General features: G+C 40.2%; 1 protein-coding gene across 3 annotated transcripts; it reads right to left on the bottom strand.

The window, feature by feature from the left end:
• Positions 1 to 4,838: 4,838 nt before the first annotated feature.
• map3k15 (mitogen-activated protein kinase kinase kinase 15) lies at positions 4,839 to 27,523 on the bottom strand. Of its 3 annotated transcripts, none has more exons than XM_034861973.1 (30): positions 26,713 to 27,523; positions 24,626 to 24,765; positions 24,301 to 24,324; positions 23,979 to 24,056; positions 22,827 to 23,020; positions 22,252 to 22,420; positions 22,050 to 22,156; positions 20,951 to 21,121; positions 20,746 to 20,858; positions 20,060 to 20,219; positions 19,652 to 19,802; positions 19,445 to 19,552; positions 18,993 to 19,042; positions 18,546 to 18,641; positions 18,312 to 18,399; positions 18,085 to 18,218; positions 17,689 to 17,816; positions 17,223 to 17,353; positions 16,345 to 16,450; positions 13,712 to 13,869; positions 12,687 to 12,870; positions 11,729 to 11,906; positions 10,878 to 11,052; positions 9,465 to 9,650; positions 8,376 to 8,481; positions 8,007 to 8,247; positions 6,383 to 6,495; positions 6,192 to 6,298; positions 6,007 to 6,083; positions 4,839 to 5,188 (listed from the first exon to the last, which is right to left on the bottom strand). In XM_034861973.1, exons 1-30 carry the CDS (start codon positions 27,014 to 27,016, stop codon positions 5,095 to 5,097), a joined length of 4,071 nt encoding a protein of 1,356 aa, XP_034717864.1. In that variant the 5' UTR covers positions 27,017 to 27,523; the 3' UTR covers positions 4,839 to 5,094. The 3 variants fall into 3 exon arrangements, with proteins under 3 accessions (XP_034717864.1, XP_034717863.1, XP_034717865.1); XM_034861972.1 differs by having other exon boundaries at positions 23,979 to 24,059; positions 26,713 to 27,016; XM_034861974.1 differs by lacking the exon at positions 23,979 to 24,056 and having other exon boundaries at positions 26,713 to 27,061.

Below are 27,523 nucleotides of genomic sequence, written 5' to 3'. Positions count from 1 at the left end.
TGTATTACCACACACATAATCGCCAAGATATTCAAAATGACTTAGCTTACAAAAACAAAGCAGGTTTTCATTGTCTATTGTGTTTTTTCAACTTGACACCTTCCTGTAAGCATATACCCCAAATCTATGAAACCATAAACTACACAAAGTGCTGCTACCTCACTGTAATGCAGGCTGACCCGTCTTGTGTGATCCAGCAGTAACAAAAAAAAGCCATATGGGAGTGAGAAACCACAGACACCAACAAGGAGGGCCAAAATCTGAAAACATGTCACAATTTGTCTTCTGTTACAAACCAAGTCTAACTTACATCCGGTATCTGCTCATCGGTAATTGTAGTTGCTCTAAGACATCAACTCATGTGTAAAATACAGAAGTAAGCCTACTCAGATCAGATGGTATCAAAATATACGTAAAGTACCAAAAGCAAATTTTACAGAATGGGATTTTGCAGAACAATGGAGCCCTATATTATTAATTGCAAAGTCACCCATTTTGTTTTTTAGTCTTAGTTTCATGCTATAAGACTACTGTCATTTAAAAAGGCTCATTGAAAAGGGACTTCTGTGTACAGATTTTTGGCCTTCAGAAGAAGCTCAACTTGTCAGAAACAGGATATTTTGTCCCATAAAACAGAATAAGAAGCTGTCACACTGCTGTCTCTACGTACCGCATATCTTTAATAATTTAAACCAAAATAGCATTCAAACTTATGACCTTTTACATTATACTTCTGTCGTCATCTAGCCCACACGTTGGCACTGTCCCAAGTCACTTCAAATTACTTACCCCATAGTGACTGACTTTATGGTTTGACATGCAAACCTTATTACATGGGAACAAAGAAAACTCAAGACTAATGTGATAGAGACACTAATCTAAAAAAAAACAATTCTAAAAACAGCTTTTAATAACTACACAACAAAATTTCCAAGTCTCAACACGGTTGACTCCCTCTATTGTGACCACAATTCTAATTGATGAAATTTATTCGAATTGCTCTGAAACATGCAATATATCTATAATTACTGCTAATGTTACTCATGCAATTAAACAATCACTTTCCCATTCAAAGTAACTACAATTACCAACTCCATCTACAAGTACCAACGTTTGACGCAAAAACCTGATCACATATACATGGACACAATGGCTGTGATGACAACAACTGAAAACAGTTTTCAATGATGACATGTCTTCAGGCAGTATGAAATGATGTAGAAGTGTACTGCATGTCTGTGGTGCAAGGAAAGACGAGGCCTCCTGTGTTAAAGGCATTGTAATTAATGAGGTGGTTTACATATTGGTTGTATCATGTTCTGCAATCACGCACACATACACATGCCACAGGTGTGGTGATGACGAAATACATATGCCATCTGCAGAGAGTACTGCTGACTATTAAGCAGCAAAAGTTAGCAAAAGCAAGTCAATGAGAAAGAGGAAAACTTGAAGGCAATGTAAATGATGGAGATTTTTTGCCTACGCAAATGCATTTGGCCTGTCCCTTTGACCAGATAAACAAACAGCTCCACAAATAGAAAACGTGTCATTTTTACACTTCAGTTTGTGTACAGATTGAACAAACAACAGGTTGTGTGTTAGATAGTGAGCTTTAGAGGGTTCCAGTAGGCAAATACCTTTGGACAGAGCCAGGCCAGCTCTTTTCCTTGGTTTCCACTTTTTATGCTAAGCTAAGGTAAGCTAATGGGTTGCTAGCCAGGCTTATATTGACAGATATGAAAGCGGTAACTCAAACATTCCCATCGGCTTAAACAGCTAGCAACTGTTGCTCTGTAGCACGGAGCTCTGTAGCCAATATCAAATGAACAGTCGGAGGTCTCCTAGTTTTCGTATAATATCATACGTTTTAGTGTGCATAACGTTTCGTACGATATCATACAAACCCGTCTATGAGAATGCGTGGTTTAAAGATACACGGTCAAAACTTTTCAAGCTTTGAGTTACGTGTTTTAAAATCTTTGAATTTCTGTATTGCTTATATTCAAGTAACATGTATTCATTTAAAAGTTTAAGTTTCCTTGAAAGTGAATGTTGATAAAAGTAGGCTAATGTTTCACTTTTTTCTCAGTTTTGGCTCTTATGCGTACTAGTAGAGCAAACACACGCACACAAACAAGAAAGAATACTCTTGGATGGTTCAGCTAAATTAAAACTGAGACTGCACACCGATGTTGTGGAGGTTCTTTCCAAGCTGAGATACCGTATGCTAGTTAATACTAAATATAACTGTTACGAATGCAAAACTATTTTAAGCTGCAGGAAAGACAAACATGATGTTCCAATGCTTTTACTTTAGTCTGAAAACATGATGTATTAAAATGTAAAACTGTTCTCAACAGAACACAAGAACAAAACCACTGACAGTTTTACTTCCCTTTCCAAGTTTATTTGGTATGAAGAAGTAAACCTGTTGGGTTGGTAAAAGTGAGCATGCTTCTTGATGTCACTTAATAGCTCATTGTTAATCTCTTGCCAACTACACCCACTGGTGTCAAAGTTTCCAGGTAGAGGATTAATACACATTTTTATGAACATTAGAAAAGAAGGTTTGACAAGGTAACATTGGAATGGTTTTGCTCGACAGGCAATTCAAATACAACCTGACAGTTTGACCGGGCAGACAGTCAGATGAAATGAAGTAACACAACTCCAAACAACTGAGAGAAAATGAGTGACAGGTAGGAGGCAAACACGTTCCAAGCAGGTAAAAGGTCAATGGAAAAGAAGACTTATGCAAGTAGGTAATGTAAACTATCTAGCAAAGAACAGCAGTGAATTGAGGATTTTGCAAACTACCAACATTAAATCTCACATAGCTTAAAGGTCCCATGACGTGGTGCTCTTTGGATGCGTTTATATAGACCTTATTAGTCCCCTTACTTTCAGTCATTTATCAATGTTGTTTAGATAACACTGTCAACTGTTTATTGATCACTTTAAGCTAACCATTTTCAATGCTGGTCTGAACTGATCATCCGCTATTTCTGTGTCTAGCTATTGAGGTGGAGGTTGGGGGTATGGCCTTGACCAACTGCCACTTTGCTCGTTTGAAAGCCATGTTGTCTCTCTCTCATGGGTGGGCCAAATTCTCTGGGCGGGCAAGGCAGAGAAGGAGGAGGTAACCTTGACCCTTATGACCTCATAAGGAGCAAGATTCCAGATTGGCCCATCTGAGCTTTCATTTTCTCAAAGGCAGAGCAGGACACCTATCATCATTTCTAGCCACTGGGGGACCATTGGCAGGCTCGGGGAACGCATATTAATGTCCAAAAAAGAAGAAGTGAAATCTTCATGCCATGGGACCTATAAGGTTACTTTGTCTTTGAAGTATGTCTGTGAGACAATTCATTTTCCCAAAGAGTTTTTCAAAAGGCCAAAAAATTAAAACGACAAATGGCAAAAGTATCTATTTAGTCCTAAATTGACAAAGTGGGCAACAGTTTCATTATTTCCAGGGTTTATTGCAGTTTTAAAGCAATCAATGAAACAGACAAGCAATTATAACAGTTGGAATTTAAAAAAAAAAAAGTTTAAATACAGTAATACAGAGAGGAGAAAATAATATTTACTTCATTAAGAATATGAAGACAATCTTAATTTGTGTGCAAACGTAAAGGCAGTGATGTGGTGGTGTGGTTATGAGGTGTACATACTTTTTTCATATGTTTTACTTATAATAGAGATTCCTGTCACCGGTGGAAAAATAGATAGTATGTGCACAAGCTAGTGTATTCCATCCTTTTATACATTTTTGGAATAAATAATATGATAAATTATGAAAATACTTGACCTGAAACTACCACGGTTTAAGTTCTTCTTCTTTTTTTAAATTGAATTTACAATTTGGGTTAAAAACAAGGGGGCTGGCAGGTAGATTAAAACAAATGTCTTATTTGGGGGGGGGAGCTGAATGGAATTGGCAAATGAATTAATGAATAAGTATAGGAATAAGTGTGCTACATTACAGATACAGAGTTGGAGATAGACTTAGCTTCTTTACAGAGAACAGTGTCGGTGCTTGGAAGAGTTTACAGAAACTTGGCAATCCACTCCATCCGCATAATCAACATTCTGCTGTTCATCTGTAGGCTCAGTATGAGGAAGCAGACTGATGGAAAGACAAGGGAAGCTGTGCACATACAAGTTAAACAGAGTCATGTGTGAGGGGTAAGACGGGTCAATGCAACCACATTTTGTCAAAATTATGTTCATATGTTGAGAGTGGAAGATGTGATACCACCTACCAGGGCTGGACTGGGTTAAAAAAAATCAGCCCTGGACTATTGAGACCCAGACCAGCCCACCACAATCGACCGGACACCAACAGTCCTTGCACCCCCCTCCAACACATGTACATACAAGCAGCGTTTAGCATTAGCACCATGTACCAGATAAATGCTGGTACATGGTGCAAATGTTGAACCCCAAGTGGCTGGTAAATTTGCTTGACTCCCCAGCCAAAAAAAAGTTAAATTATAACATTCACTAGTTATGTGGCTGGTGGACAAATACTCTCACGTAGCTGTATGGTTAAGTAAGAGTATGATAGTGTACTCATTGAGTCAAAAAGGCTGCCTGGTAATGTGATTGGCCAGTGTTCAGATGAGAGACAAACCAGTGGGCCAATCATGTGATCTCTCTGTGGGCCTGTCAAAGACCAAGGATGTGAATGCATAGTTTTCATATGAAGGACACACAAGTGGGCCAATGATGTGATCTCTCTTGTCGTAATGGGCCAAAAAAAAGTTTGCAACCGGAGTGCAGCCCATTCCGACCACACAAATTGACAAATCATATGCTGGGATGCATTTTTATCTGACGATTTTCAAGAACGAATATATTGTGGCACAAATACACATTTAATTACACATTTGGTCTGGTCAAGTCTGACACTGTGAAAATGTACAGTCTAAGAGAGATTCAGTATATACTGTATGACACACAGACAACAACATGAAAAGGCACCATGGAGAGAGATAGAAAGGAACGCTGTGCAAGGCTGGTAGTGTGCAGGTGTGTGCGTGTTTTCTGGCAAACAGAGTCCTCCAGAGTTGTAGTACATGAATCCCATCATGCATCCTCTTTCGAGCGTTCGTCACCCCTCAGCCTATCTCGCTCTCGGTGCCGCTGGATGGCTCGCCAGATGCGGCAAATGACTCCGCCCCTGAGGGGTAGAAGATAGATTGATGTATGATGGCATCAAAATTCATCTTTCAGAGAGGAAGACCTACTTCAGCTACTTTTAAAAAGTGATTATTCACCTTTTTTCCACATTTCATTGTATTCTTTTTCTTGATTATTTAATTTTTTCTGTCTTTTAACCTAAACACTTCATGACGTTTGTGTAAAGGGCCATCCGACTCAATCCCGTTATAATCAGACAGTAAAGTCTTTTGATTAACGGACTAAAAACACATGGAACTTGGATGCATGTATGATTTTTTTTTACAATTTAATATACATTTACCTGCCATGCTTGTTGAGCTAACATGTCGTGGTTTCCTCTCTTGAAGCTGTGAATCAAACCAACAAACTGGTATGCAGCTGTGCTAATAATCTGCAAGGTGTGCTACAATAAAAGCATGACAGATGTCTTGAGCGCCTGCATTTGCAGTGAGATGGCTGTTGAGAAGATTGTGCCTCAAAATCCACAAGACCAAACACAATGCATCTTAAAACCTACAACCTTAATTTGTGACTGTCCTTTTGTTTCCGTCCTTTTAATTGTGTTGTACATTTTTTTATGGACCTTGAGTCTAACAATAAAAGCGATCTATCTATCAATCTATCTATCTATCTATCTATCTATCTATCTATCTATCTATCTATCTATCAATTCTGTACAAACGTGCAAAGAATTTAATTGCATTTAAGTGCTATTCCTTTTTTAACTCTGTCAGTTGTAATTAGAAGTAGCTTAAATTTTATTTTTATTTTCTGTTAAAATATGATGTAACCGGATTGACATATATGAGGAGATACCGTAGACGTAGACACTGGAGGTCATCTTTGGTGATGTCATTGAGAATGTCGGTCAGTGTGTATTCCTCCAGCACAAACTAGAAGAAAACACATGAGCCATCAGTCTAAAACTTCGATAAACATAATGTGCTGTGGTGGTGCTTATGCACAGATGTCCAAAAGGCCAACAGATACTCCTAGATAACCTTATCTATGGTGTCAGTGTCTGCCCCCTGCTCTTTCAGCCAATCAGTGAGCTTCTTGTCCGGCTCATGATCTGCTGGGATGTGAAAGATGGAGGGAGGTGAAATTTCTGTAAAATAAAAAGCAGAGAGTTAGAGAGGAAGAGAAACACAAACAGAAGAATAATCAATCAGTCAGTCAGTCAGTCAGTTACCTGGTGGTCTGTGTCTGAGTCTGACTAGTTCCAGATCGTGTGCTCTCTGCTGCAGTGTGGCCTTCAGGACCTGCTGGTACTCTTTCTCCTTTTGCAGCAGCTCCTCCAGCAGCCTGCAGCCAACAGTGACATCGGTTCTAGTTAGTGCCCGGCCGCAAAGTGCCCTGCTACGTCCTGCTATGCCCTGCAGTGCCCTGCTAAAGCATGCTATGTCTTGCTTCCGGAAATGGGAGGTTACAAAGTACAATTACTTTGTTACTGTTCTTAAGTAGATGTTTCTGATATCTGTGCTTTACAATTTTTTTTGTGGCAACTTTTTACTTTTACTCCTTACTTTTTAACACAAATATTGGTACTTTCTACTCCTTCAATTTTAAAAAATTGGCTCGTTACTTTAGTTTTTGGACAAGATGTTGGCATGTCGAAGAATAGCGTGGACACACATCTCACACATTTTATTGATATCGCGTATCCTTTTGGTGATATGATCATTTGTTTGAGAGCTTGTTCAGTGTTTGAATAGCTGGTGACACAGCTGACAGGTACAGAAATTCACAATTGAATTCATAGCTTGATAATAAGTCAGAATCTTATTAACCTAAAAATTTGAATACCTCCAAAATTACAACTGTAATGAACACTATGCAAAGGCCCTACTCTAGTCTGGCTGTATTCCACCAGAAACAATGTTTTGTACTCGAATTATGCACTGTGCAGTAGAGACATTGATCCTGCGAGCTCAGCCACTCGAAGAGAGAGACAGCGGAAAGGATCTGTAAAAGGCAGAAATAGAAACTATTTTCTGATTTAAAGCACATAAAAAATATATGTGTATATATATATATATATATATATATATATATACACACATAAGATTGACAATCTTAGTCTTGTTCTCCTCCTCTGCACTTTACTTATTGCAGGTGCAGCACTACACAAGGAAGTAGGCTACTCTGGTATTGATACTGACAGTGGTGAAATATAACTAAGTACATGAACATCTTTTAATGCCACTTTCTACTTCTACTCTGCTACATTTCAGAGGGAAATATGGTACTTTTTACTCCAATACATTACTCTGACATCTTAAGTTACTTGTTACTTTAAAAATTAAGAGTTTTGCACACAAACCCCATGTAGTTTATTAATTATGTTTTATTATAAACTGAATTAGCCAACAATTTACAGGCTTGCTATTCCAACTGAAATGATTAGGCGATTAAACACTTTGTTGATAGCCAGAACTGTTTTGATCGTTTCTAAAATGTGAGGAAATTTCTGCATTTGTGTACTTTTACTTTTAATATTTTAGGTACAATTTCCTGATGATGCTTATCACGATTACCCTGCGAGAATGTGTTTGCATGTTGTGGGTGTTTGTGCTTGCATGTGCACATTCTCTTCATCTCTTCCACTTCCTTGGTCATGAGGTATACAAGTGGAATTTCATCATCACCATTCACACAATGTGCCTGAAGCAGGTGTCGGGCCGTATGTGTGGAAAACTTTGAATGACACTCCCTCCAGGTGTTGGGCAGTATGTGTGGAAAACTTTGAATGACACTCCCTCCACTATTGTTTATAATCTTTAACTGAATGTGTATGTGGGCGTTTTAACACGTACCTGTTGGTCTCCTGTTTGAGCCGCCCCAGCTGTGCACCCAGTGGATGATGCGAACGCTGATGCTCCTTGGAGTGGGTGGAGTTAAGCGTGCTGGCCGCAGAGTGGGTGGGGTCAGCGGTTGGCACAGGGTCGTCAGCTTGAGGAGCTAAAACAGGACCAAACTCTCCTTCCTCTTCATCCACTTCGTCTTCCTTGTCTGCTCCCTCACATTCTGATGCCGGGCCGAAGTGGGTCTGCAGCTCTGTCAAAGACATGGGTAAACTAATTCCTTGTAGCCTTATATGAATATTTATTATTATTGTTTAGTTGCAAACATGCAGTTGATGGACATGAAGACATGTAGGTAAAAGCTATGGCCAGTCTTCTGACCTGGTATGAGGATGGTGATTGCAGCCTGCACAGCTCGGCGGATGATGTTATCCATAGCAAACATCCAGTGGGGTTTAATGTGATGGTTCCTCAGGACTTTGTTCACCTGAGAACATCACACACACACACACACACACACACACACACACACACACACACACACACACACACACACACACACACACACACACACACACACACACACAGATATGGGGGACAGGACAGATATTCAGACCTAAGATGATTCTCTGACTACTAAACATTACACATACACTCATGAGAGGTCATTTGATATTTGTGCACTCAGATGTAACTTACAGTTTAAACATAGTGGCTAAAAGATCATTTTTGTTCAGAATTTATTGTGACTTAAATCTGTTTTCCCCACAAAAGATTTTAAAACAATGTAGGACAAGTTTCCTACAATTTTGGATGCTAGGTTCACTTCATAGTAAGTCAATTTTTTGAAAAAACTTAAATGTTTGATAAGTTATATAATACATATATTGGATAAACATCATACTGACACTTAATAGCAATTCATTTCTTGGTGAAAACAGCCGTTGGTACACCAAGAAATGCACACACACAACAACCAACATCTCTTGTCCTGTAGTGTAGTGTTTGTCTTTTATTTTTGTTGCTTGGTTAATGTTTTGCGTCTTAGAGCAGTAGTAGTAGCGTGCACATCCCCACCGGTGAAGTGCAGGGCAAAAATGGGCTGAATCCAACTGACAAGAATGAGATGTGACGTGTGGGCATCTCATTCTTTTCAGTTGCATTCTTTCTTGCAATAAAAAAACGTTTTTAGTTGCATATGCTCATTATAATGTGTCGTATAGGATCTTTTCCCCTGCATTTTTCTCATCTGTGACAATGGCAACTAGCTCTGAAAATATTTCTTGATTAGTTTTGTTCAACAACAAATTCTTTGCACTACATATTTTATGAAGTCTTTTAACATTCTGCCACCTAGTGTGCCATTGCTGTTTTTACAACACCAGTTAAAAAAGGCCAATCCCTTACATAACAGCTTGCATATTCTATATGGGCTTGCATTTCCAGCTGTGTATGCATGTGTGCGCTAACCGAATCCTGGAATCCAAAGAGCACCAGCTGTATCTGGTTAATGGAGGTGGAGTCGAAGTCCAGGTCCAGCTTTAGCTTGGAAATGGTGGCCGCCATGATACGCCGCTCTGGGGAATGGATGAAGTCTCGAAGGATGCAGATGATCTGCTTGATGTGTTCAACGGACAGCTGGAGCTCTTCACTGCCCTATACATACATACATATACATACAAACATGCACACATTTTAACGTACAGAAATCCAATGTTATTTTGACAAGCATGGATTTAAACGTACTGAGCCTGTGAGAGTTATGTGATAAAGATGTATGGAACTGAAGGGGTTTACAAAGTTTAACGACAAAAAAGACACTGCACATGAAGCATGAATATTAACTCTCAGGTACAATTAATAATACAAGTTTGAAGCATCTTAAATTGTGAATTTGTCATCAAAGCCCTTATTTGTAGGACTTTGTAGGAACATCTGATTTTTGTGCCACCCAGTGGTAGTATGAGAGGATGCAAGCTCCTTTTCTCACATGCATAATTTTTATGTGATTAGATTATTTTTACACTCAATAGTGCAGTTGGAGTGCACTCATGGGTAAGACAACTCAGCTGAACTGATGCCTTAGTTTACGGGACCCTGCAAAAACTACACATATACTTTAACATGGCCACATGTTGCATGAACCTGATGTATTTATTCTCATTTTTGGGGGGAGATTTGTCTAATACTTGGGTTTCCACACTGTAATTCATGCTTAGCAGGTCAGAGTGTCTTAAACATTTCAATTACTGAGCTAAATGGAGAAGTGCCCTAAAATTTTAATAATTAGCACCTTTTTATATATCACTTTGTATAGACTTTAACTTCAAATGGCTCTATTTGAGTTAGTTGTTATTTACTTTTATTAAAAATTGTTCGTAATTCAAGTTTGCTATTAAGTTTGCCAATAGATAAACAATGTAATACAAAACAATGCAAAGTATGAATACAATGTCAAAAATAAATCAAGTAGCACATTTTGTAATACTAAAAGGTAGGAATATTGTCATTCTGTTAAAAATACAACCAGGATGCATAAACCTTCCCTTGGAAATTATTGGCCTTGCAATTAGGGATTCACAAGAGGTAATGTCCATCATTAGCTTTACCCATTGATCAAAACAGGCCTTGTCTGACTGTTTCAATGTTCCCGATTATAACATCTCTCAAATAATTCCAATTGCATGCATTTTTTTGTGTTGAAAAAGAACAATTGTGGAAAAACATTGGTGTTGCTTTTATTCCTTCGTAGGACATCGGAGGATGACTTTTAACAGATCAGTTTACCCCTAATTCATTTACTTTACATTCATTCATGTATTTATTTTATGTATTAGCTCATGGTGTGGATAAAGATGCAGTGAATCTTTGTCCCACACTCACCTGGATGTAATTCTCCTTGAGGTTGGAGATGACCTTTGCCTGGTCGTCATTGAGGACCTTGAACAGAATGGCCCGTCTCTCGCTGTCCTTCTTCAGCAAGAACAGACCGCCGTCCCTGTCCTCAGGGGAGGGGGGGACACCGCGGTCCTCCGACACTGAACCCTCATCTGGAACACTGCAACACACACACACACAAAGTGATCTCACTGCAATATAAAATAACACATGAAAGCACACAACTGATTTACAACAGTGTGACGCGTCGTCCACTTTATTTACAGATACAAGTCTCTCCTGGCTACTATGTGTGCCCAGGAAAGTGCAGAGGCAGCATGAGTCAGCGCGGCAGGTTGTGCACATATGTATACACACACGTGTCTGTGCACATGCAGATGTGCATGAGATTGTGCGTGTGTGCTCAGCCGCCAGCTAAAGCTTGTAAACTGATTAGACCTCATTATATCTGTGTTGTAAAAGGCAGCAGAGCACACTGGGCACAATAAAGCCACCTGCCAACACAAATCACACACACACACACACACACACACACAATCTCTCATTCACATCTTCTCACATGATCTGTACTGTCCCAGCAAGATTTGCAGTAGGGTTTTATATTGTAAGATTATGTAATATATTTTTGCATTTAGAATAAGCATGACAGAATTTGCAAAGCTAACATCTGTGCTGAGTTAATTATTGATGCAAATTCTGCAAAGCAGTATTATCTGAGACAAAGCACATGCAAGATATCTATGACATATGAGCACCATCTCTGAATTTTGGATCTCAAAATTCTATAAAATCTATAAACTTGACCTAGTTAACCCCACACAAACACACATACACACCTCAAATAGTTGGAGTTGGTTGGTTTGAGCAGGTTCTCAGAGCCTGAGCTTTTCTTCTTCTGGAAGAAAACATCGTGTTTGGAGTCGCAGTCCGGACTCACGGAGCCGTGTTCACTGCTGCTGCTCCCGGTGGCCTCAAACTGCAACTGCACCGGCAGCGAAATGTTGTGCATGTAGTCTGCACAAAAAATCAATTTAGAAAGGAATGGAAGGAATCTATGTAAGTTTTGAGAGTTTTTTTTCTATGTATCATCCAAGTCAATCACACTTTTCCTTTAAACCAATCAGATTTTGCCATGACCTCCATTATCCAATCATGTTGTTCCTGTAAAACTTTAAAACCAGTAACCTTCTTTGCTGCTGTCAATGTCAGTTTCTGACTGGGCCAACTCACTTTCGTCCCCAGTTTTTATGAGGACTAGTTGTCTCATTGGTCCATCAAATTACTTCAATAGGAATCTCACTCCCTGTCACATTCACTTGGTCACAATGTTCTTGCATTCTGTTTAACTATTGTGCAAATAAATGAGATTTCTTAAGCCCACCTTTCAATTATTCTTTCTATTCTTGTGGCAGGGTCTTTCATACGCTGTCTGCTAAGAGATGTGTAACTTGTGTTTCTTTTGTTATTTGTCATCGTGCAAGGGGGGAGCAAATTAGTTTCTCTTCTGGGGATTAATTAAGTTATTCACCCATATCGGTTGCCTGGGTAGCTGAGTTGGTAGAGCGAGTGCCCATATACAGTGGTTTACTGCTCAACTCAGCGGCCACGGGTTTGACTCCAACCTGTGGCCCTTTGCTGCATATTAATCCCCCTTTCTCTCCCCTTTCAAGTCTAAGCTGTCCTGTAGAAATAAAGGCTAGTTAGATACTAGTTAGTGCTGGATACACAGTGCCTGACAACACTGGAATAGAATGATCCCTGTGCTTTACTTTTGTCATGTGTGCATGTGTTTACCTGATGGTTTGAAGGCGATCTTGCTCTTCTTGCCTTTGGCGTTGTGTTTGACAAAAGTGTCTTTGAGGAGGTCCGAGGTGATGGCTCTTTTGTGAGGGTCCGGCTCAAAGCAGCGCAAGATGAAAGACTTGGCCTCCAAAGACAAGGACTCAGGGATCTCTGGGTGGATCTTAAACATGCCCACCTGTAACATAAAACCAAAGTTACACAGAAGAATCATTACCTGGAAATTTGTTTTGAGACTTGTCAAGAGTGTAGGTCTTCCTAACAAAAGACTTACAGTGTCTATAATTAATATATCTATATCTTTATTCAGCATTTACAAACCCTCATGTAGAGTCAAATACATGTAAACAGAGTCAACGGCCATTGTAGGACGTTGTAGGATGTTCTATAACGGCGCAATGATCATTTAAATCAAAGTATCTTTAGTCTTTGTAGTTTAGTGCTGGTACAAATTGCTATTAATAATTACGTAGATACATTCTGAGCTAACATTAGGCTAACTGAACCTATAATTTAAAATTAGACTGTTTCCTGGGTGGCTGTCTTTTGTGTCATTTGTGTTTATAAAGTTGAACGTCCAGTGGCATTTTCATTTTTTTTTTAATGCCGTTATTGTATATGCAGAACATTGGTGTGTTTTTAGCGATCAAATATTTGTTATTATACAATTAACAAACAGAACACTGAGACATAAGAATCCCAGGGTGTGTTTATCAGTTGTAGCTGCAGAATGGGAGGTAAAGCTGCACCTCTTAAATGAAAGCTGAAATGTATGAGTAGTGTCCCATGTAAAACTTATAACAGACTGACGCTGATTCACCTTCCCCATCTCAATAAAAAAAACAGCACAGTTCACAGTTCCACATCCATTTCGTCCACTGTATTTGAAATGCAGTGCGGAAGTGAAGGCAAAACATTTTCAATGAGGAGGAGCCTAGCCTAGCCTTTGAAGAACCTGACTTGGAAGGACCAGTCCTACCATGGAAGGATCCTTGACTTTGAGAAACGGCAGTACCTACCTTAAACATAGCTGCCTGTGGTTCTCCCAGTTCATGAAAAGGAGGTTTGCCAGTTGCCATTTCTATAATGGTGCATCCCAGGGACCAGATGTCAGCCGGGGCCCCATAACCTCGGGGGCCCTTATCTATGATTTCTGGAGCCATGTACTGCAGAGTACCTGCAGACAGGGATGCAGATGATGACCTGGAACAATTATTTTTCATAGATAACAGCTGAAACACACCACAAGCGTAAGCATTGCATGGCGCAGCTATTTTTATTTTGCCCATGTTGTCCAATCTGTCCAGTCACACCAGGCGCGTAGCGTCCGTGTAGTGTCTGTGTAGGCCTGCGCACTGCAATGATTGTTTCAGCATCTCCTTTATTTAATGCACAATAGCATATGTGTCAACCCAGGCAGGTAATTACATAGAAGAAGACCAAAGTGCAGCCAAATATTTTACCAAAATAAACACTTTTTTTTTTAAACAGCCTTGTTCATGGAGATATTGATTGTCTTGACTTCTCACAATGAGACAAGCAATCAAGCACACAGAGAGAGAGACAGACGGATGGAGAGAGACATTTCATTTGTTATTCCCACAGTATCAGGAAGGTCAGTGTTTTTAAGGTTCTTCTCCATGCTTGTTGTTATTATTAGCCTGTAAGAAAATCCCCCAACATGCCCGTGCAGCATTGCATTGTACCTACTTTATTGCGCAATCCAGAGCCTCTGTACTCTGGTGGCAACTGAACCCAGGGAAAACCTAATTTTGGAGGACAAGTGGCCTTCCCCCCACACACACACACACACACACACACACACACACACACACACACACACACACACGCACATGCCCATGCACACACAGTCACAGATAGGCTTCAATTACCACAGTTTTCCAACTCATGCTGTCTCTTTATACAAAGATAGAGAGAGAGAGAGAGAGAGAGAGAGAGAGAGAGAGAGAGAGAGAGAGAGAGAGAGAGAGAGAGAGATGACCGGTATGAATGGCCAGGCGCACGATCAGGCACGTATCTACAATACGCAAGACTTGCGCGTGTGGTGTAATCCAGCTGTAAAGAGAGGCAGTCTAGTAATATAGCATTAGTGACTCACAAACTAAAGCTGAGATATTGAAAACATGTCTCCGGACACAAGCTGGATCTTCAACTGAATGTGAAATTTGAGTTATTTAGGTCCCAAAAACTGAGTTCAGAAGAATTTGTTAATTACATTTCATTCTATCCTTTTCAAGGATGTATTTTGTCTACAGTCAGTAATTCTGATTAGATTTGGCATTTCCAGTCTGCTCTAAATGCTGTGAGAGAGCTATAAAAAAACATGGAGTCAGAGGAGAGACAGATAAGGACACACACACACACACACACACACACACACACAAACACACACACACATACACACACCTGCTAATGAAAGGTAAACAGCCTTCTGCCTCTGCTTGATTACCTAATCTAATTACACACCTCGCTGGCTGCTGGAGAAGGCCAGATGGTCAATGAATGTGTATGTTCATACGCATTCACATGCATGCTCGTCCGTGCTCGTGTGCCTGAGTGTTTCTATAGAGGCTGATAGTGGCTCTTGACATTTTGAGGGTCAGTTGATATTTACACTCATAGACTGCAACATTTCTATGACTCCATTGAGCGCCTGGCAGGGTTGCACGATATCAACAAAATGTGATATTGCAATATTGATTATGAATATTAGGATATTGATATTAATTTCGATATTTTTAAACACATGTAATATTACAAAAGTTACGGGAAAATGCAATATAATTTATCATATTTCATATATCATAGATTCATAACAATATAGTGCACAAAGGAGACTCCTATATGGCTCCGTAGAGCAGTTGGACCACAGGTCGGTCATGAATGAAAAATATTCAATCTATCCGACTTCAAACTCTGCCTGCACCGTCTTTAATAAAGTTGCTGGATAGCTGCCTGGGAGAAATATGGGGGGGGAGGATTTGGTACTGTTTGTCTAGTTCATTCAGAAGCTTCTTGAAGCCTTTTTTATCCACTGTGTGGATGAGCATTACATCTTTGGCCAAATAATACGCTATAACATTTGTGATTTCGGTATATCTCTTCGTTAGTGAGGCTAGTTTGGCTAGCTCTGGTGTACTAATTGCAACAGGTTTTTTTTTGGGGTAGTATTATGCACTAATAATTTGTTCTGTTTTCTCTATCTATTTCTTCATTTACACTGTCACTCTGTCAAACACATGTCACGTGGTACACTCCATAGGGTTTGTCACATGCAGTGGCCGCAGGTTGGATTCTGCCCTGCGACCCTTTGCTGCATGTCATTTCCCCCCTCTCCCCTTTCATGTTGTCAGTCGTCCCATATAGAATAAAGGCTTAAAAGGCCCAAAAAACAAATTTAAAAAAGTGACTCCATTTATGCAGTCCAGACTGAATTACTCTCTTGTGATGTCTTGTTTCTTTCTCTCTAAGACAATAATGGAGTACTTCATTACTGTGTACTGGGCAACGCTTTAACTGGAGGTATACAGTGTTATTTGTTGATGATTTAGTTGATTGAAACTTTATTTATGTAAAGAAATTGTGCACATGCCAGTTAAAAATATATATGTTTTTGTGTACAAGATATTACCAGTGAATGTCTCGGTGCAGGGGTTGACTCCTGCCAACCTCTTTGAGGTACCAAAGTCTGAGATCTTCAAGACACCGCTGTAGGTGTTCACCAACACATTATCACCCTATTGGAGAGACAGCAGCCGTTTACTATAAAATCACGACCACACCACAATGTGTATGTTTAATGCACACTAATATTTCATTATTATTCCAAATATTATAATGTTATAATGTCATATAGACATTGTATTCCTTATGGATATCCAAATTAGGTTTTCTTCTCAATGTGCTGCTTCAGAATTGGAGTTTTTACCCCAGGTTGCAACCATTGTGTTTAGTATTTTAATGGTTTTCACATACAATTAATACGGATTAATATACACATAATCAATAAAAGATGTGATGGAGAGATGCAAAAAAAGCCTTAGAGCGGCAAATACAAAAAGTATTCACATATTAGGAAATACACAGGATTTTACAAAGACCACCTCTTGCCTGTTTGCAGCTTACGGTTAGCTATTTGTGTTGGTATGGTTGATGTACACATACCTATTAGCCAGCAGTATGCAAGGCTAGGGCAGATATGCATGCCCAAAAGAAAAGCACACATTTCTGGTGGGATGGAGAAACACGCCTACTTTTTTAACATAGTGAAATACTTGGATATCGACAGGTTTTTGGATTTGCACAAATACCGCAATGCTGACCTTTTCAAGAAGGTAGTTGAAGGAATAAAAGAGGAGGGCTGTGTTCGCCCACTCCAACAATAATTTCTTAATAAAGGCAAAAACGGAACATTGTGTACATGTAAACGTAGTCAGTAATGTAACACTTGATTGCAACCACAACAACACTGTGTTGTACGAAGAAATCCTTTGACGTGCTGCCTTGTACCTTGATATCTCGGTGGACGATCTGGTTCTCATGTAGGTATCGGAGCCCCTCAAGGATCTGTCTTGTGTAGAAGATTATAGTCGCCTCTTTCAGCGGACCCCATTTAGACCGCAGCAGCACAGACAGGCTTCCTGGAGAAAGGAACAGAAGGAGTGTCCAAAACCTATCATGAAATGGGAAGATGACCAAGCAGTTAGAGAGACCGCTCAGTAACCGAGAGGTCACAAGCATTGATCTCTGAAGTAGACAATTTTTCCATCATGAACCAAGAATCAATGAATCAATCCGCCTACCTGCACAGGATACAATTATCAGTAAAGCACAAAGTAGACTTTTTGATTTTTTTTCTGGTGTTCTATCAATGCATTTTCTGTTAATAATGATTTTCTAAGGATTGATGGTTTTCCAAACAAGTACACGTAACAATGTGCAATTGTTTCACCATCTCTCTCTTGTACAAACGCACCTCCAGGCACTTGCTCCATGAAGATTTTGATGTATCCGTTCTCGGAAACCGAGCCCAAGTACTGAACAATGTTCCTGTGCTTCAGGTACTTGTGAAGGGCAATCTCTTCATGAAGGGGCTGGGAGTACCTAATTCACACCGAGAGAAAAAGAACCAAAAACAAATACTGTTTCCCAACCTTATTTATCCAGATAAAATTAGGTCATAATGCATAACTAGAAAAAGTAACCTGGTGTTGTCAAAATAAGACTTGAATTAGGAAATTTACAAACCAATTCTGTGACAATAAAACAAACTAGAAAAAAAGATTTTTCTCCAACTTTTTGAATGTTGAATGTTGTAGGTTTTGATGCAGGGTCACTAGAGGTCATCATAATTCTACACAAGCACACCTACCTGCTGTCTCTCTCAGGGATCTCTTTGATGGCAATTCGGACCTGGTTGCTGACGTCTCTCCCGGCGTATACCACTCCATAGGTGCCCCGCCCCAACACCACCCTGTCACCTGTCTCATTGGTGTCATACTCATACTGTAACACACACAGAAACACACATTCAGTAATCATAAACTGGAGTTATAAATAAAGATATTTACTGTAAAATAAGGTCTAGATATTGATGACCTCCAGTGTATCTCCGTCTCCTTCCCCCTCCAGCTCCACAGCGTTCCCCGTACCATCAGATATCATCTCTTTCACCATGGAACAGAACCTTAACACGACATTATGACATAATTTTTCCCAAATCTTGGCCATCAGATCATTGTTACAGTACCATCGCACCTACGTACTGTACGAACACAAACGCGGACAAACACACACACCTACACAGACACATCTAGAGGTGTGTGTCCTCACCGACCGCACTGTTCCTCAGTGGAGAAGTAGATCTGGAAGTCGTCTGAGTTATCATGGACGTAGAGGAAGCAGCACCGCTCATCAAACTTACTGATGCTGCAGACAGAAGAGTTAGAGTAGATGAAAGTTTAGATTATTTTTGTCAGGATTACAAAAACTTATTTTAGACAGTGCATTAGTTTTAAGGTACAAGCAAAACTTTGGTCATGCTAGAATTTGTTTTCAGTTGCAGCAAACTGTAGCTCATCTAAGTAACATGTTTATATGCGTTAACATAGAAAATTTTGTTCAGTTTAGTATGTGAGCAGAAATTAACTTTTTACCTCTCATAGTAATAAAGCCAAATAAACAGTGACATTGTTGTGTTTAAGCTGCATCGTGTCCAACATACGGCTCAGTTTTGGGAACTTTGGCATTTTATTCACATCCAGCTTGACTTAATCATACCTAATGCCTTTGATGGACATCGCAGTGAAGTTCCACTCATGGATCCCTTTCTGAAATTAAAGTGCATGAAGTTTTTTATTTTCAAAATTAAAAAAATAACATTTTACAAATGGATAAGGACCAGAAGGAGATAGCACATGTGTGATGTTCCTTCTTGATATTAACAAATATTTGGATATTGGTTCATCAAGAGAGATAGTATGCCAATATTTTTTGTCACTTCAGTGGATGTTTAAGGTATGAACTTCATTTACGTCATGAGTTATTTTTTAAATCTATTTCCATTGCAGGTTATCACATTTAGCTTTTATTAATCCGCCAACTTTTCCACCTCAGCACGGCAAAAGAAAATGTTGTTCCTTTTGCGCCTCCCTCAGGTAGTAGCAACAATTCATTGTCAGTGGTGCAATGCAATGAAATGCTGCGGTAAATGGTGACGAGGATGTTCTTACCATCTCGGGAGGGGAAACATGCCAAATAGAGACGTTCTTCTCTTCAGCCTCATTGTTTATGGACACATAGGACGGCTGGTAAACCTTAGTTGGCTCCAGAATCAACACCTGCACAAAGAAAAAAAGAATAAATTGACGGACAAGTAAGCATGAGTCTCCTAATATCAGATTAAATATGTTTGAGTTTTTGCATATGTGTGTTTGTACTGGAAACCGCAGTCGATTGGTGGTGCCCTGCGTGGCCTCGACAATGATGTCCATCCAGAAGTTGAGCCTCTCCCGCTGGGGAGAATGTTCCACCGTCTGCTTCTTAAACCTCTGGATCAGCTGCAGGTTTTGCACCACCGACCGCAAATACCTGGAAGAAAATACACATGAAAAAAATCACTGGAAAATCATATGCATGTGTAATGGTAAAAAAAGAAAAACAATAAAGGGACCAGCAACAGCTGGTCCAAAAGCATCTCAATTACCCTGTTAATACAATCAATTTCCTCAAATATTACTTTTTTCAGACCGCAAAAAATACTTTTATTTTACTGATAAATGTGCAGTGATAATGCACCATAACAGTACTGACAACATAGAAAAAACTTTTTTTATGAATGTCTTTACCAGAGAGGCGGCTTGAGTTTGAAGAGCTTCTCAGCAGCCTGAGTAGCTTTAGGGATGTCGTTAGCTAGCATGCTAACAGTGAAGAACTGGCCTACGTCCCAGTAGTTGTTCATTTTCTCCAGGGAACCTTTGCGCCCCAGCAGACTGTTCAACCTCACACCTAAGGACATCCGATTGTAAGTGTGATTATTTATAGAATATAAGTTTTATTATTTTAATTTACCACATACAATTGAGCTTAATGACAGCAAAATTACAAACACAATTGTTTTCTAGCAATCTCTGCATTCTTTATTTTAGCATGTACATTAGCATACTTACTGTAAATGCAGCAAGCTTTGTAGCCTGGCTAGCTTGTTTTGTTCCCATGTATTTTGAAGGCTAGCTAGCAGCTACGTTTGCAGTTATTGTATAAGTTAACTAGTAAATGCAGCAGGCTTTGTAGCCTAGCTAGCTTGTTTTGTTCACATGTATTTTGGATGCTAGCCGGCAGCTAAGTTTGTAGTTCCTGCATCAGTTAACTATTTAGCTTGGCACAGACACAGTGGATGCAGTAAACAATGGCCCATGGAATGCAATTGACACATTTAAAAATGTTCTTTTTGGGTGCTTCCAGCTTGATTTAAGTGTTGTTGGCTTGATAAATCAATCAAAGGGTGGGGGTGTTAAGTTCAGGTTCCTCTTACCTATTTTTCTCAGTTCAATGGAGCTCTCAAACTGTTGGCCAGAAACTATGAGCAGGACAGCCAGGTTGATACCAGAGTACAGAGTTGGCTGCAGCTCAAAACCCTTGCTGTACCTGCATAAATAATAATCAGTGATTAGGGTTGTAGATGTAGATTAAGGACTCTCAGCATTAGACTGCATAAACGAGTGTGGGTGTGTTCATACCACTGTATAGCGTTGATCCTGTTTTTGGTATCTTTGCAGTCTGAGTCCAGGAAGATGTCCTTGTATATCCGTCCACAGAGGCAGAACATGTCCGGCGCTGGATGTTCACACGACTGCAACACTTGCAGCATCACTCTGAGAGCCTGCTCTCTGTCACCAGGACTGTTCCTCCTGCACACAAACAGATGTATAAATCAACATAAAACAAAATCCACAATTTAATACATTAATACCATCATCAATTATGCGAGTTAAAGATCGCTTGAAAGCACCAAAATTACATTAATTCCACTGGAGTCCATAGCTGAAATGGCAGTTCCTAATTAATTTGCCATTAGCCACAGTAAAATGTTAGCTCTTTTTTTTGACAAGGATGGATGATTGGATTTAGCTACTGCCTTATTTAGTTATGTGTAATATTAAACTAAATTAGCAAGTTGATCAAAATGGGTATGTAGTTGTCAGTTAAAGGAACAGCTAGGGAAAAAAAACAAGTCAATAGATTTAGCTAAGCTTTAGCAAAGGGCTAGCCAGTTAGCTTAATCTTTAAATTTCTTTAGAGGGGAGGGATGGGTTGAACTAACAGGACTTTCACCTATGAATGCTGTCCCATGTGAAAACCTTGTGAAACCAAAAGCCAACATTAACATAGGCCTATTTTAACTTATGTAAGTAACTTAAGTTCTATGACACAAAAAAATTATTTCAACCCAAACCACAATCTTTTCCTAAACCAGGTTTTGTTGCCTAAACCTAACAAAGTAGTTTTGTTGCCTACACCTAAATTGTTGTGTAATGGTGTAGTGGTGTGTAATTTTAACATGATGTGACAGCCCCTTGTAATTCTGCATTTAGAGGTTGTTTTCATTTCACATTTTCTGTGAAATCATGGAATCCGGTTTCTCCACCTATCCAAAGCCCTGCAAAGGTTGTGTCTGAAGTAAACAGAAAAATGTTGTTGATAAAAAATAGAAGAAAAAAAAAAAGTTATGACTTTTGCATTACACTAGGTTAGGCAGTAAAAGCTTCCTTTGACAAACTATGCATGAATTTTTCTCTAGGTCTTGGATTTTTAAATCCAGCTTCTGTGTAGGCCTACCTGTTGAGGGCAAAGGCGTAGTGGAACTGGATCATGGGCTGCGTGGCCAGATCACAAGTCGGCAGCATCTCCAGAGTCTCTACCAGCTTTACCATGGCATCGTAGTCCTAGTGGTCAGATAAGGGGAAATGTTTCTTGCCTTTCAGTTTAATATGATGCATGTATGTGTTTAGCACTGTTTCTTCAACTCCCGCGTTTGTACCTGTATGTCTCTGTAAGAAAACAGCAGGTTCATGACGATGTCTTGAGTGAGAACTTCTGTGTTGTCAATTCGGAGTTTGATGCGGGAAAGTTCCTTAGCCAGCTCCTCTCCCTGGTACTTCTCTCTGGCCTTCCTGATGTCATTTAGCAGGGTGTCCTTAAAAGAAGCACTGCAAAACAAAGACAGTAAAAGGAGAGACTATGACATGAGAGAAAATTGGGTAATTAGTCTGGGTGTTTTTGGCATACTGCAGATTTTGCTGTGGTTTGAACACTGCATGTTTTGACCAAATCAGTATAATATAGTAGGTGGCTACTATAAATAAATACAACCCCTGTTCCAAAGCACTTATTTAATAATTCTTTTATTATTGATGTTTTATCTGATTTTCAAGTTTTTTGGGAAAAAGTAAAAATCAATGTGCTCTTTGAATCATACATTTGTGGGTCCATTTAGTCAAGAGAGAGTCAAGGGCTCTGCATGCTGAGGTTATACCATCTTCCCACCTACACGTGAGTTTAATAAGTAACTTGTGTATGATCATGTTTTGTATTTTTGTATGAAACGTGTCTCACCTGGATGTGACATGGATGTCCTTTAGCAGGCTGGTGAAGCGGTCAGTCAATGGAACGCAGAGCGGCCCCAGCAAGTTGTCCCAGCTGGGCTGCATGTACTCACTGGCCCTGCGCTGGGCGTCACTCTCACAGCACATGTACTCATGGTTAGGAGTCACTATGTAGGGGATGAAGTAGTAGTTACCACTGGATGCCTGGAAGGAGAAAAGGGAAACAGTTTTTCTCAAAGGAAAAAAGAGGATACAGATTTGAGTGTGAGTACCAGAGGTAAATGCAGCTATCTCAGATAAACACACACATGCCGGATGCTGCTCCCAGGTGTAAAAGGAGTCAGGAAGGGATGGAGACATTGGGGATTATAGATTGATTAGTGAGGAGGATCAGTACGAGCACAGAATCAGTGCACTACTGAAGGATCATGAGATAAGAAAATCCTTTATTGATCCCCAGAGGGTAAATTCAGATATTGCAGCAGCACAAGACAGAGATAAGCCTACAGATTGAGAAGTGTAAGTAGGCTACAAAATAAAAACTAACTAACAAGCAACTGTGTGTGTGGAGGAGGGTTGGGGGTAGTGCACAATCACTGAAGAATTGCTATAAGGATGCAAAGACAGTGTTGTTCTCATGGCGGGGCAACAGAAACCATTTTTAAAACCATTAACAAATATTCAAAACATCATCTGCCAACAATATGAATGTTAAGAAAATGGCTACTGTATCTTAAGTAATAAACCATTGTCGTTTGGTGATAAGCATGGGGTGTACAGTGGGTTTTTAGAGTTAGGACTGGAGGATGAACAGTCCATTTTAACTGTATTATATGTGAACTTGACATCCTCCTCTGCAGAACAGCACCATCAATTATATCATCTCAACCAAGAAGAGATGGCTGTTCTAAATTCTATTTCCACAGTGACTTTTTACACGGAATAGCTAAAGTTGTGATACAATAATTATTGTCCCAAATACAAATTCATTAGATCCTTCCTTGGTTTTATGAATTTTAAACTGGTGTTTAGGGCAGTTCATTTGTTATTCACACAGTATCAGGGAGGTCAGTGTTTCCTAATGGTTCTCCTCCATGCTTGTTGTTATTATTAGCCTGTGAGAAAATCTCCCAGCATGCCCATAGTGCAGCATTGTACCTACTTTATTGCGCAATCCAGAGCCTCTGTACTCTGGTGGCAACTGAACCCAAGGAAAACCTAATGTTGGAGGACGAGTGGCCTTCTCCACACACACACACACACGCGCCCGCATACATACACATACACACACACACACACACACACACACACACAGAGACACCCAATCCTTACAATCTGTTACTAAGATAAATGTATGTGTGTGTGTAGATATGAAATCCTGCATGCATTTGTTCGTGAGAGGACAACAGGCAAAAATTATATTCCGCAAATAGCACAAAACAGTAAAGCACTCTGAAACACAAACACATACATAAAAAACTTACTGTGTTTTTCTGTACCACCATGTCCTGCAACAAGATTAAATTAGAGCATGAGAGAATGGATTTAAAGACTGGACAGAGCATTTATTTTTTGTACTGATGAGTTGCACTGCTATGTTACAACTTCAAACAGCTGTTTTCCCCTGAAAGCACAATGTACTGCACACACACGCACACACACACACACACACACACACACACACACACACACACACACACACACACACACACACACACACAGTACTGTAAATAACATAGTGGATCACTTTGTTCTAAGGAGCTGCCAAGGAATGGCATCCACACACTCTAAATACACGGACAGGAGTACCTTCAGTGACTGGGCAGTGTCCGGGTCAGTGTCGTGGTACAGGATGACGTTGTTGGCCATGTCAAAGCTCTCCCTCACACCCAGATGGTAAAACAAGGAGGGCTGCCGAAACACATCACTCATGTCCACAACCGCTATGTCTGGAACGAGAGAAAAGAGACGACAAAGGTGTCAACAACCACTAAGTTGCACCTAAAGGTGGTAACAACAACACTGACAACACCACCAAAATGTGTCTCAAACCTCAGACTTTAAGGTAAATTCAACCCATTTCTTCAACCACACGAACTAGGATTCAATTCCTATGTTGAACTCTATCAGATCTTGAGTAAACTTTGAAGCACTACAACTTTACAAGAATGACCTCTTGACTTCATTCAAAATTGGAATGTTATTCCAGGAACCATTAAGGTTCACAACAACAAGACAATATAAAGCTCCTTTGCGAGCCTGCAAAATGTCTTATTGAGGGTTTCTAAGCCTACCGCCTGGAGTAGTTGGGAACACTGTTTTTCTAAGGTCTTGTACATGGAAAAAGAAGACAGGTGGATGTAGAATATGTTTGAAAACTAAAATTGACGAAGAACTACATTTTATTACTTGGAAGCTTTACAAGTATTGTATTAGTATTAGTAGACAGCTGTAAATACAGTGTGCATGAATTAAATGTAATTTGTTCACATATGATTAGCTGATCGAAAAGGCAGTGCTAATAAAGAACATTTGATTTCAGCAAAATATGCTAAATTTGTCAGTACTTCTGGGTTGAAACCGTGGTGCTTTTGTACTGAATGCTAACATTAGCATGCCAATAAACTCGTAATCAGGGTGCGATTTGGTGACAAAATGGATCCCCCGCACTCAAAGTGATCAATGCTTCTTTGCCATTGAAGCCATTTTACACTTTAAAATAAATCGCTTTAACGTGAAGAGTCTAAGGAAGGATAACATCTGAGCGGCAGCTGCTGGTTGTAATTAGCCGCTACAGAGCTCCGGGACGCCGGCAAACATGTGGCACTTGTTTACCCGCCAATAGGTGACTGTGAACCGGATACAGGCATCACCAGTAAGATGATGGCCCTTTTAGGGGCTGTGGTAGTGGAGTTTAGCCAGAGAAAGTAATGGAGTATGGAGTGATGACAGTTAGGCACCAAAATGACTAGTTAGATTTAGGAAAAATATCATGGTTTGGATTAAAACATTCCTCAGGAACGAACAAGCGTGATTATTTAGATCATTTTTTCTTTTATTGAAGTGCACATCTCTACCCTCATGTGTAGGCCTAGTGTACAAATCTAGGTCTACTAACACTGACGGATGTAACTTGTTCATAAATATGCCATGGTTTTATTACAATGCTAGGCCTACTTGTAAAGTCAAGTCCAAAGTGCTTAAACGTTGGCAAAGTTCACATAAAGTTGACATAGAGTTCTACAAGTTTCCAGCAAACGCTGTGATCCAGTGAGGATCTGAGGATAAAACCCTCCCACACAATCTTGTCCACCACACTGTCACTCTAGCTCCCCTGAATAAATAAAGGTAGCCTACATTTCTCACTTTAAAATAGCTCTGAAATTGACACTCAAACACACCATAATTAAACAACTACATTCTGTCTATTAGCCAACACACTAGAATGGTGAAAGATGGTGGTGTTTGTGAGATGAGTGAGTTATAAGCCTATATATGATCAATATCATATTAATCACAAAATAGACTCCCTGCACATATACATGTTAAGGCTTGAAGGAACATTCCCATTTACTGGTCAAAATAGGCTGCAATAGGCCACAGAAAGGTATCGTGTGTGTATGTGTGTGTTTGAAGTGTGGCAAGAAAGTTTACAAAAGGGAAACATTAATCAAAGAATGTCCTAATCACTCTCAATTCATTTGTGCAGTTGAAACTCTTGTGTCACCTGCTCTTGATTTCAGTGACTATTTCAACATGCAAACACCTTTTTGTGCAACTTCTAATGCGCATAAAACGTTTTTTTTTACAATTTACCCAATCTTTAAACTCCACGTTTCTTGGCCGATCCTTTGACCTGCAAATGACCAAACCCGTTCTGTTTCACCAACACACACCTGCATCGTAGAAACTGTCCAGAACTGATGTTTCTCCAAAGTCCAGCCGTCCGAAGGTAACAGTGGTGAGCAGCGCGCTCTCCGAGTCGCAAGCTCTCTGCAGACACTGCAGCGCTCCGGACTCCGGGCTGCTGGCCATCACCGACTTCAGCCCGTCGTTCAGGACGTACACCACCCGCAGGGAGCGTTGCTTGGCTGGTGGACATGGGCTGGACACGTCGCCCCGCTCCCGCTCCACCAAGCCCACCCCGGCGGAGTGCTCTCCTCCCATGTCGGTGACCTGTGCGCTCTGCGCCGTATCCATAGCGAGAACCAGAAGTGGTTCTGCTTTATCTCCTTCCTTCTCCGTTTACTTTCCGCCTCTCCCTCCCGTTACTTCCTTTATTCTGTCTGTCTCCCCAGTCTCGTTCTCCTCACGCTCACTTGTTGCGCACCTGTCGTCGCTGGAAAGGAGCGCGTCTGAGTTTGTCAACCCCGCATCTCGCCTTATTAACTCACATCATCTGCCGATTATCTCGCACCAAGAAGTCCGCTTCACCCAGACTGGATCCGACTAGATCCGCGAAGGAGAGAGAGGAGGAAATGTGGAAAGAGGGGGAGAGACAAAAATGCATCCAGAAGTTAAATTATGGGCTACTCCTTTGGCTCTTTAGTCCAGTTTGAAGTCTAGCATGGGGGAGCGTGTTTACACTGCAGGATACAATCAGGACCGCTCTGTCGCAGTATGAAATAGTATCGCCCTCTCTGTGGTTGTCTAAATATAAAACGATGTCCCTTTGCCCCCTCCTCTACCCGTGGGACAGCAGCCAAG

The sequence above is a fragment of the Etheostoma cragini genome, chromosome 22, assembly GCF_013103735.1.
Source record: "Etheostoma cragini isolate CJK2018 chromosome 22, CSU_Ecrag_1.0, whole genome shotgun sequence".
Taxonomy (NCBI): Eukaryota; Metazoa; Chordata; class Actinopteri; order Perciformes; family Percidae; genus Etheostoma; species Etheostoma cragini.
This window is presented reverse-complemented; position numbering and strand designations above follow the sequence as displayed.